This window comes from Oxyura jamaicensis, chromosome 20 (genome assembly GCF_011077185.1).
Source record: "Oxyura jamaicensis isolate SHBP4307 breed ruddy duck chromosome 20, BPBGC_Ojam_1.0, whole genome shotgun sequence".
NCBI lineage: Eukaryota > Metazoa > Chordata > Aves > Anseriformes > Anatidae > Oxyura > Oxyura jamaicensis.
The window spans coordinates 15,787,223-15,797,893 of record NC_048912.1 but is presented as its reverse complement, the minus strand read 5'-3'; the positions used below and the strand labels follow the sequence as shown (position 1 = coordinate 15,797,893).

The 10,671-nt window shown below is 46.3% G+C and overlaps 3 protein-coding genes across 3 annotated transcripts in view; 1 reads left to right on the top strand and 2 right to left on the bottom strand.

The window, feature by feature from the left end:
• ZNFX1 (zinc finger NFX1-type containing 1) overlaps positions 1-344 on the bottom strand; it is a 13,925-nt gene extending 13,581 nt beyond the window's left edge. Inside the window, exon 1 of the mRNA XM_035344257.1 lies at positions 326-344. The gene's annotated coding sequence lies outside the window, so the exon portion shown is untranslated. The remainder of the gene's footprint in view (positions 1-325) is intronic.
• A 100-nt stretch (positions 345-444) lies between these two features.
• On the top strand, positions 445-7,090 carry DDX27 (DEAD-box helicase 27). Its single transcript, XM_035344258.1, has 21 exons — positions 445-595; positions 742-876; positions 981-1,040; positions 1,365-1,518; positions 1,901-1,950; positions 2,112-2,198; positions 2,967-3,072; positions 3,168-3,341; positions 3,666-3,816; positions 3,970-4,069; positions 4,184-4,325; positions 4,400-4,553; positions 4,664-4,745; positions 4,819-4,996; positions 5,140-5,246; positions 5,410-5,512; positions 5,613-5,707; positions 5,810-5,936; positions 6,215-6,299; positions 6,511-6,585; positions 6,840-7,090. Exons 1-21 carry the CDS (start codon positions 506-508, stop codon positions 6,853-6,855), a joined length of 2,271 nt encoding a protein of 756 aa, XP_035200149.1. The 5' UTR covers positions 445-505; the 3' UTR covers positions 6,856-7,090.
• Positions 7,091-7,902: 812 nt separating this feature from the next.
• On the bottom strand, positions 7,903-10,643 carry SNRPB (small nuclear ribonucleoprotein polypeptides B and B1). Its single transcript, XM_035344278.1, has 7 exons — positions 10,491-10,643; positions 10,256-10,407; positions 9,602-9,713; positions 9,181-9,333; positions 8,606-8,744; positions 8,321-8,446; positions 7,903-8,087 (listed from the first exon to the last, which is right to left on the bottom strand). Exons 1-7 carry the CDS (start codon positions 10,491-10,493, stop codon positions 8,050-8,052), a joined length of 723 nt encoding a protein of 240 aa, XP_035200169.1. The 5' UTR covers positions 10,494-10,643; the 3' UTR covers positions 7,903-8,049.
• Positions 10,644-10,671: the final 28 nt, after the last annotated feature.

Sequence of the window (10,671 nt, the reverse complement as noted above, 5' to 3'; positions counted from 1 at the left end):
CGAGAGCCCCCCGTCCCCGAGAGCCCCCCGTCCCCGAGAGCCCCCCGCCCCCGAGAGCCCCCCGCCCCCGAGAGCCCCCCGCCCCCGAGAGCCCCCCGCCCCCGAGAGCCCCCCGAGCAGCGTCCTCCCTCCGCCGCCCCGTACTGGCTCCCCCCTCCTCCGTCCCCAGTGGGCAGCGGCACCTCCTCCGGCACCAGCCCCCGCCAGGAATGCTCCCCACCCTTCCCCGATACTGAGCCCCTTTCCCCAGCAGGCAACACCTATATCCCGCAGCACCAACAACCGCCACGGACAGAGCGCCTCAGTGCCGTCAGACCCCTTGCGCCGCTCGCCCCTCCCGGCCGCCGCCGCTTTCACTTTCCCTTCCGCGGGGCGGGGCCGCGAGGGGCGGGGCGGCGGAGGGCGGGGACATGGCTGCCTCCGCCCCGCCCCAAGGTTGGGCCGGCTCCGCGCACGCGCTGCTGGGGGATCACGTGGTGCCGTGCGAGCGGTGGTGGCGGAGGCCATGCTGCAGAGTCTGGGCCTGGTGGGCACCATCGCGGAGGGGGATGAGGGGCCCCAGGATCCCGAGTCTGAGAACTCCGAAGACGAAGAGGTGGGTGCTGGCTGGGCTGGGCCGGCGCAGGGCCCGGGCGGGGTGGGGCCGCGGCGAGTTGGATCGCAAGGGGCTGAGAGCAGGGGCAGGGCCGCTTCGCTTCGGCCTGGCCGTCCCGCGGTCGTTGCTCATGGGTGTTGTTGTAGGGGCCGCGCGTGGCTCTTGGCCCCGGGCGGCGGTCCTCTGCGGGAGGAGACTTCAGTGCTGCTTTCGTCTTTGGCGAGGTGGAGGCCGGTGGGGAAGGTACCTGGGCGTCAGCTCTGCGCCAACTTCGTGGCAAGGTGAGGCCCAGGGGTCGGTCCCGGGGCTGCAGTGTCCGCAGTCACATTGTCCTGTGTTCTTTTGAGCTCCTCTTACAGCTCCTTTCTTTTGTTTTCCTGTGTAGAGGTCAGCTACGACGCTGGATGAGAAGATTGAGAAAGTGAGACAAAAAAGGAAGTTCCAGGTCAGGGGCTTTCTCCTAGTGATTCTTATTACCATGAAGACTTGTATGAGTTTGGTCGCCCACTGTGTCCTTTTCAGAAGCGCAGGCTCTGGAAGCAACCACAGTTGCAGTGCTCAAGCTGGAGCTTAATACGTCAGCTGGGTTTTCAGCCACATAAGATACATTGCTGTACTGATGAGAATGTAGAATTGTTAATAATTGTTAAAATTGCTTAAGGTTATTAAAAACCCTGGATCTCTGCGTGGGCTCGTAACAAAGCAAACAAACCAAAAAAAGCTCACAAATGATTGAAGTTCTTCTAAACTGCTTTGTATTTTGGCACAGGAAAGAGAAACTAAACAAGCAAAAGTGAAAGATGGTGATACAGAGATTGGGGATAATCAATCCAATAAAACAGAGAGTGAGGATTTCCATAGGGAAGAAGAAGATGTGGAGTCCCAGTATTCATTGGATGATGAAACTATCTTCACAAAAGCAGGTACTAGTAGTACATAGAAAGATGGTCAGAAGCGGGAATGTGGCAGACTGTTGACTCACGGGAGAAAAGTCTTTAGTCTTTAAAGTCTTTTGCGAAGTCTTGGTGAGTGTGGACAAGAATTTCTTATTTTCTTATTTCTTATATTGTCTTGTCTGCAGAGCTCTGTGATGTTCCTACTGACTTTGGTCAAATTTATTTTGAATGGTAGCAGTAGTATTGTATTTGGAGTGATCACTGAGGAAGGAGATTTCCTTGCTTATATTTGTTTCTGAGGCTTTTCCGTCAATGCCTCATTGACAAAGTACAAGATGAGGGTACATGCCATATCTCGTTATACAAAGCTGTGCTTATTAATTCCTGTCATATTTCATTTTCTCTGCAGACACAATTAAAGTGAAGGAAAGAAGGAGATCAAAAACTGGAGGAAAAGCAGTAAGTGTTGGAGAGAATGACACTAGGTCATTCTCCAGTGTTATTTCTGGAGGCATTTGACTTTGGTTAACAAGCTGTAGGTCATAGAACATCCCAGAGCCATTTTGTCACATGCTGTGTTGCTGTCTATAGCATTATGGTTTTGTTGTTGCTTTTTCTAGGAAGCAGAGAACTTTTTTGAAGATGCCTCTCAATATGATGATAACTTGTCATTCCAGGACATGAATCTTTCACGACCTTTGCTAAAGGTATTTATTTAGTTTAGTTACTAGGTGTTATTGTGAAGAATGTTAGACAGCCTCCCCTCCACCACTCAGAACCATAAAATTCCTTCTCTCTTTGCAGCATCTCTGAAAAAGAAATTGGGGATGGGGGGGTGATAGCCCTTTAGGAGTTGTTTTTTTCCAAATAACAGAAAACATTATTTGATTTGCAAGATATGTAAATGTTGTCTTGAGTGAGTCTTCTAGCAAAAGCATAAAATGTCTGACTTCAAAAGGGACCTGTGGAGGTTGTCTTGTCCAACCCTCTCATCTTAAGCAAGCACACCTAGAGCAGGTTGCCCAGGACTATCTCCAGATAACTTTTAAATATCATCAAGTATGGAGACTCCACAGACTCTTCTGGGCAACTTGTTGCAGCGGTCAGTCACTACCACATTAAAAAATGTTTCCTGGTGTTCAGGCAGAACCTCCTGTCTTTCAGTTTGCTCCTGTTGCCTTTTTGTCCTGTCAGTGGGCACCACTGAAAGAGTCTGGCTCAGTCTTCTTTATGTGCTCACTTCAGGTGATGAATTGATAAGATCTCCTTGAGTACTCTCTTCACCAGGCTGAACAGCCCCAGCTCTCAGTTGTTATTCATGAGATGCTCCAGTCCTTTCATCATTTTTGTGGCCCTTTGTTAAACCCTTTCATGTTTCTCTTGTACCGGAGGTCCTAGAATTGACACGGCACTCCAGGTGTGGCCTCGACAGAGCTTAGTAGAGACAGTGTTTAACTGCTTTATCTCCTTTGAAGGCAATCACAGCTCTTGGTTTCAAGCAACCAACTCCAATTCAGAAGGCTTGTATCCCTGTGGGTCTACTGGGGAAGGATATTTGTGCCTGTGCTGCCACTGGGACAGGTAGGGACTAGAGCAGCGCATACAGAACATGGAGAGTTCAGAGGATTCACAATAATCGGTAATTCTTGATAATTCATCTTAATTTTCTTTTACAGGTAAAACAGCTGCCTTCATCTTGCCTGTACTTGAGCGCCTGATATACAAACCTCGTCAAGCTCCAGTTACACGGGTGTTGGTTCTAGTGCCAACACGAGAACTGGGTATTCAGGTGCACTCTGTTACAAAACAGCTGGCACAATTCAGCAGTGTCACAACTTGCCTTGCTGTAGGTGTGTATTAAGTTGATTATGTGAATGCACAGATCACTGTAAACACTATACAGAACTGGAAATCCTGTGTTCTAAACCTGGATACTTAGAGTTATTGTAGACATGCTTTTAGTAGGTGTGCTTATAGTTTAAAATCTTATTTTCCAATACTATGTAGTATGCTTTTTTTTTTTTCTTTTTTAATAAAAAGGGAAAAGTAGGGTCATTTCTAATTGCAAATGTGGTATTAATCTGCATTGTTTCCCGTTCCTCAGGCAGTTTGGAAATGTGTACTTTGTTGCAACTTGCTCAGGAAGTCAGCAGCCCCTGTTTGCTCTCTTTCAGGTGGCCTAGATGTGAAGACTCAGGAAGCAGCTCTGCGCTCTGGGCCAGACATTCTTATTGCAACTCCTGGACGACTAATTGATCATCTCCACAACTGCCCCTCCTTCCATCTGACCAGTGTAGAGGTGCTCATTTTGGATGAGGCAGACAGGTAAACTAGGCGAAACAGCAGTGAAAAATGGGGTGGTGGCTGCCTCCTCTCCATTTCCCAGGGTAGGGCAATCTTTGTTGCTCTGCCTTACGTAATGGTTCTTAGCTAGAACTAGATAAAGCTGCCTTATCTTGCTGTGTTTCTCCTGTGTAGGATGCTGGATGAGTACTTTGAGGAACAGATGAAGGAAATAATCAGATTATGCTCCAACCACCGCCAAACAATGCTTTTCTCTGCCACAATGACAGAGGAGGTAAAACAGGCTGCTGGGAAGCACATTCGGGCAGACAGTTTAGTATATAGTTGTTTATTAAATCTTTTTTATCAGAAAGTATGTGGACTTCTTTTTATTAACCTGTTTTGGTAGGTGAAAGATTTGGCTTCGGTTTCCCTGAAAAATCCCACACGAATTTTTGTGAACAGCAATACAGATGTTGCCCCTTTCCTGAGGCAGGAATTTATCCGGATCAGACCCAACCGAGAGGGGGACCGTGAGGCTATTGTATCAGGTGAGCGATGAGGAAGGAAAAGATGGAATCAGTAAGTGACTGTGAAGCAGGCTCCTGAGAGGACTTTTTTTCAGCTCTACTGACACGGACCTTCACGGATCATGTGATGCTTTTCACCCAGACAAAGAAGCAAGCTCACCGTATGCACATCCTGCTTGGGTTGATGGGTTTACGGGTGGGGGAACTTCATGGAAACCTCTCTCAGGCACAACGGCTGGAGGCACTCAGGTATTACCAGGCTTAGTCAGCCATCACAGGATAAAAAATATAAGTTGGAAGTTTTAGGGCAGAAGTGAACTTCTGTATTCGTTGCTAATATACTTGCTATCTTTGCTCAGGCGTTTTAAAGATGAGCAGATTGATATTTTGGTAGCTACAGATGTGGCTGCACGAGGACTTGACATTGAAGGTGTAAAAACAGTGAGTATTTACGCTGTTGATCTTTTTAACGAGTTCTTTAATGTAGTTACCCTACTAACACTTTATTTTCTAGGTAATCAATTTCACCATGCCCAATACCACCAAACACTATGTTCATCGAGTGGGTCGAACAGCAAGAGCAGGCAGGGCTGGTCGTTCAGTTTCACTTGTGGGTGAGGAAGAGCGCAAGATGCTGAAGGATATTGTGAAGTCTGCCAAAACACCAGTGAAAGCCAGAATTCTCCCCCAAGGTATACGCTTCACTGAAGTAAAAAGGAGAGCAGCAGGCAGGGAAGGTCACTGTACAGAGAAGAGCTACTAAAAGAGGTGCCGAATAATAAAGCAGACCTAGCATGGGCTGCTTCTAATGTTATTCACACTGGATCTTTTTCAGATGTCATACTAAAATTTCGGGAGAGGATCGAGAACCTAGAGAAAGATGTGTATGCAGTTCTGTGCTTGGAGCGTGAGGAACGTGAGATGCAGCAGTCAGAGGCTCAGGTAAGATTTCTTTAGGATGTTAATCTGGAGTAGATAGTATGTAAGATTACCCTAGTATACTTTAGCTGGGAAATGCATATTCCTTGGAAGATGTACATCTTCCTTGGAAGACATACATATTCCTTGATAACCCTGAGCTTACTTCTTGCCTGAATTGTCTCAGATCAATAGGGCAAAGAAGCAGTTAGAGGTAGGAAAAGAAACTACGAATGAGAGTTTGGAGCGGAGCTGGTTTCAGACCCGTGAGGAGAGGAAGAAAGAAAAGCGTGAGTCATGGCACTGCTAGTCATGTTAAATTCTATAGCTGCAACTGGACTGTGCTCTGTACTTCAAGAGGTTCTTTATTCTGTGTTTTTCTCTCTCTAGTGGCTAAAGCCCTGCAGGAGTTTGACCTGGCATTAAGAGGCAAAAAAAAAAGGAAGAAATTTATTCAGGACACCCAGAGAAAAGTCCAAATGACGGTGAGTATATATATGGATAAGCGGGATCCCAGAGTGAATGACCCTGTTTTTTTCCTCACCAAACCTCCCATTATTGTAAACTTGCATTTTAATACTTTCCAGCCAGAGGAGAGGTCACAATTTGAAATCTTGAAATCTCAAATGTATGCTGAGCGGCTCGCAAAAAGGAATCGGCGAGCAAAGCGAGCCCGAGCCTTGCCAGAAGAGGAACCAGCAGCAGTACCAGCAGGTGGAGAAAATAGTTGTTTTACAGCTGACCTACCTTATATCATTTATTTTGTTACATAAGAGTGAAGTAAAGTAACCTGCATAGTGGGAAATACCAAGTTAGAAAGAAGGAATACCCATTGGTGTTGGCCAGCCAACACAGTTGTGTAGGAGACATCACTTTTTGTGATTGTCATGCTAATTATTGTGGTCAGGGTTATTGGTCTTAAGTAAAAATGATGATGCTCTAGCCTTCTCTTTACTGCCAGTGTTCTTACTATTATTATCTCTTTGTACTAGGTCCCAAGCAGAAGAAAAAACTGTCAGTATTTGATGAAGAGCTTACTAACACAAGCAGGAAGGCTCTGAAGCAGTATCGTGCAGGGTAATAAGTCTTAGCAGCACTGTGTTAGTCTAGACTTTAACATTTCTTCTGTATCTCTGGACTTTCTCAGGTATACTTGGCTTGATACTGTGGAAAATTATAGTTGTATCATTTGCAAATCTGAGAAGGGTGTCTTTCAAGAAGTACCTGTGCCATTGATGCAAATCAGTGACTCTTGCTGCTTTCTCTTTTCCCCCACTCTCTGTACTAGCCCATCATTTGAGGATCGGAAACGCTTGGGTATGGCCTGTCGTAGGAAAGGAGGAAACTTCAAATCCAAGTCCAGGTATAGCTCCCTTCTTATTTTTTTTCCTGCTTTCCTTTCACTGCAGTTATTTAAGGGACGTTGCTAGAAGGTTTGGTTCTTCTACAGCAGCTTAATCTGCTACCAAAGGGGCTGTTGCTGGGAGAAATAAAGGATACTGCTTCTAATAGCATGTTTTTAGGTTTTGTTGTAAGAGAGCTTTGCCATTGCTGTTCCTTATTTATCATTGAGAGGTAAGCTGGTGGAATATGACTTCGGGGAATCTTCTTTTCCAGGTACAAGAGGAAGTAAGAACTGTTTTGCTAAATGGATAACTTCAGCAAATCCAGATACTTCAGATGCACTATTTTCCAGGGTCTGGATTTCCTTGTACAATGAGAAGGCATCTTCAGTAAAATCATACAGATTTTCATCATCAAGTTCTGGAATAGCTTTGGGATGTTCATTAATACCTGGTTGAATAGCCTGTGTAAAAACCCCTTCAGCAGCCAATACAATAAAATATTGATTCATTTTCTTTCTAAAAGTTTCCTCTACTATTTTATAGGATAGTTAGAGAAACAAGATAGGAGACATTATTTCCTTCTGTCAGGCTCTTCAGGTAAATCAACCTGTCTTTATGGTAAAAGCTAGAGACTACTTCCTGATTAGTTCTTACACATCTGTGATTTGTTACTTAATAGGCTCTTAACCATACAAATTATTTTCAGACATATTTCTAAGATAGAGAAAAATGTTTTCCTGAAGACACCTTTCTGAGAGGTAGAAAACACAAGAATTAGCAGTATCTCTGGGATACTCCAGGAAGAATCATCTCAAAGGGGGAGGAATAGACAGCTTCCTTCTGATTGAAAAGAAAGCAGCTATAAGGCAAGGGAAGACCGCAACCGGAATAGTGTGCTTGATGTTAGTGTGAAATTAATGATAGGTCTGCCTATCCTGGCTTCCCCCACACATGAGAATCAACGTGGCTCTATAAAAATCAACCTGAGTTAGTGCAGGCTAAAAACCAGCATCTTAACAGATCACTATGACTCACAGAAATAGCATTATACTTAACTCCATTGAATAAGCCACAAATTCTGATTAGTAACTTCTAATTTTGCTGAAATCTTAAACTTTTATTGTTACTTAGCTCTGCTAGCCATACCAATTGCTAGATTTATTTAATATGCCTTAATTCCTATCAAGGACGCAAGTCAGCATACATTTAAGTGAGACAGAAAAACTGTTCACAGCTTAGTTAGCTCTAGGAATTGAGCTTTTGGTAAGATCAAATTACAGAAGTGAAAGGTAACAGTTGCAGTCCTAAAAGTGACCAGCACAGCAGTGACAAACTATAGGGTTTTCCAACTTTATTAAAAAGGGCAAACTTTACAAGCAGTAAATAGAAAATAATACATAGCAAAGTTGAAACAAATGGTACTGCTCAGTATATTCCCTTAATCAGTCTTCTCACAGTTTAAAGGTACGTTAGAGAGTATCTTACGGCCTTGGTGGACGCATGCCAGGTGGAGGGGGTCCTGAGAATAAAGGAAAGAGTTGAATATTCAACTTGAATTTCAAAGAGGACAGAAGAAACAAAGCGAAACCAAGATGACCTTTTCCCCATTCCCAACATGGGCTTGGGATCCTCTTTCAGCACGGATACATTTACTGACAACTAGTAGACCTAGGGAGCCACTGAAGTGTATTGCTCTTCAAAGGCTTTTGTTTATGCTATAGCTTCTATGCATTTAAGATAGCTTCCACTAACCTCTCATTCCTGGGGGTGGTGGTCTCATGCCTGGTGGTGGCATTCCCATTGGAGCACCTCGGCCAGGGGGCATTCCCATTGGTGGGCCCATAGGTGGTCTCATGCCTGGAGGAGGTCCCATCATCCCTGAAGCCAGAAAAAGAGCAAGTATATATAAACTTGGCTGGATATTTAGGCACCAACAGGATATCACAATAATCTTCCTTAATACCAGCTCTTCATCACCAATCTAGCCACATAATAATAAAGACTTCTTGCTGCCTCACTCTACAGAGTAATTCCTACCTGGAGGAGGTGCTCCTCTGCTCATGGGTGGAGGAGGACCTCCACGCCCTGGTGTGTACTGAGTGGGGGCTCCTGCTATGCTAGCAGTGGCTGCTGCTGCAGCAGCTGCAACTGTTCCGCGGCCCTGAGGTGTCATCACCTGTCAACAACATAAATAAGTTCACAGAGAAACACTGTATCTGCTTAACATGCCTAACTAGACAACAAACAGTACTTAATGTTTTTACTCCTTCAGACAATTATCCCTGCCCATCCTTAACATTTTAAATAATGCCCCAAACCTATAGTACAAGTCCCTTAATACCTCTTGAATTCTGTGCAGGAAGCTGCACTTTTCAAGTGTTTTCTTTTACCAGATAAAATACTAAGTTCCTAGGAGGATCTAGGAAAAAAAAAAAAAAAAAAACACACCACACACAAAAAAGAAGCAACCTCAAGCACCCTGGTACCAGAAGCTAAGATTGCATGCGGTTCTTCCACTCCACCATTTTCTTCCATCACATTAGCACCAAGAAGTAAGTGTCACCCCAGAAAATACTGGACAAGTCTTTTGTAAACAGGCTACAGCATCTCACCTGTTGGGACGGTCCTCCCACTCCTCTGACAGGGCCAGCTAACCCTGCTGGAGCCTGGGGCATGGGTGCACCAGCTGGTACTCCTCTCCCTGCTGCTCTCCCAACTCCAGGTCCTCCAGCAGCTCCAGCAAGAGGCACACGGGCAATTCCAGTCTGAAAACAGACACCGCCCCCCCAAAAAAAATTATCAAAGCAAAAATACTCAGGTCTTAGGAATCCCAACAACCCTTCTCAGTCCAGTGAATGCCTGAGGCAGTGAATAGTCTAGAACTTCCTGCAGCGAAATTTGCTGTGCCTAGAGTCACAACATCTAGAAATCTAGGACAATGGTGTAGCAGCAGTCTCCCACAAGAAGACAAAGTTATCAGACATCCCTTCCCTTTCTTAGATCTACGCTCATTCTCCATTAAAAGAAGATTACATCTTTTGGAGGTGGTCCTTCAACTGTCATGGACACCAGGTTTTCTCCTCGCAGCAACACAAGACCAAGGACTCGTTTCTCTTCCCGCTCTGGCTGCTTTGAATTCTTAGGTCTAAGGAGAAAACAAAAAGAAAACATTACAAGACAAAGAAAAAAATCCACATTGTTCTTTAAACTTGCAACTGAATATACAGCTTGACTATTCCAGAGCTGAGAACCTACCGTAAAAAAAAAAGGCATTTTTACATGCCCCAAGCTACAGAGAAGCTATATTTTACATGCCCTGCACATAGAGAGATCCAAACAAAAGATACATACTTTTTCCATGAGCTTTTCCGTGATGCTTAATTCTTACAATGACTACAATAGCATCACATAAGGGTACGTTTTGGTTAGGAAGAAACAGAAATTAGCACTTTGGAACAGGACAGTAAGAACCAAACGTTGCCAGTTTGGCCCCAGCCGTACTGGGATTTGAGAAGCGAGACTCGCACAGGGTGGGGCGTACGCAGAGGCTCGCCGCGACCGACCCCTGCCGTTCGGAGCGGCCCCGCCGGGCGGGCACCCGCCGCAGCAGCGCGGTGAGGAGCTCTCGAGGCGCCGCCCGGGGCTCTGCTCGCCGCTCCCACCGCCCGGTGCGAGGCTGCCGCTCACTTGATCTTGCGGAACTCGTCACAGTCGCAGAGAATGAGGTTCATGTGCTTGTCGAAGGCCTTGAAGGTGCCGATGAAGACGCGGCCGTCCTGCAGGATGCACCGCATGCGATAGTCGATGTGCTGCAACATCTTGCTGCTCTTTCCCACCGTCTGCAAGAGACCGCCGTTACACGGAGCGCGGGGCCGGGCCCCCCCCTCGCCGTGCGGGTCCGGCAGAGCGCCCTGCTTATTACCATGGCTGCGGCGCTCCACGATCCTCCCCGTCACCGCCGCTCGCTCCCGACGCAGCCCCCGCTCTACCGGAAGCACCTCCGCGCGCCGGCAGCCACTTCCGCCCGCCCGCCCGCACGCGGCTGCCACCGGCACCGCCCCTTCCGCTGCGAGATGGACGTATTTCCGCCGGCAGCGGGGGCG

What these genes read in the sequence shown, in the direction of transcription:
- SNRPB (XM_035344278.1), bottom strand. An exon ending in CAGAGGAGCACCTCCTCCAG is followed by an intron (nt 8,447 to 8,605) that starts GTAGGAATTACT and finishes TTCTGGCTTCAG; the next exon opens with GGATGATGGGACCTCCTCCA. An exon ending in ACCACCCCCAGGAATGAGAG is followed by an intron (nt 8,088 to 8,320) that starts GTTAGTGGAAGC and finishes CTTTATTCTCAG; the next exon opens with GACCCCCTCCACCTGGCATG.
- DDX27 (XM_035344258.1), top strand. Translation starts at nt 506, where the DNA reads ATGCTGCAGAGTCTGGGCCTGGTGGGCACCATCGCGGAGGGGGATGAG. An exon ending in AGAACTCCGAAGACGAAGAG is followed by an intron (nt 596 to 741) that starts GTGGGTGCTGGC and finishes GTGTTGTTGTAG; the next exon opens with GGGCCGCGCGTGGCTCTTGG. An exon ending in CTGTGCTGCCACTGGGACAG is followed by an intron (nt 3,073 to 3,167) that starts GTAGGGACTAGA and finishes TTTCTTTTACAG; the next exon opens with GTAAAACAGCTGCCTTCATC.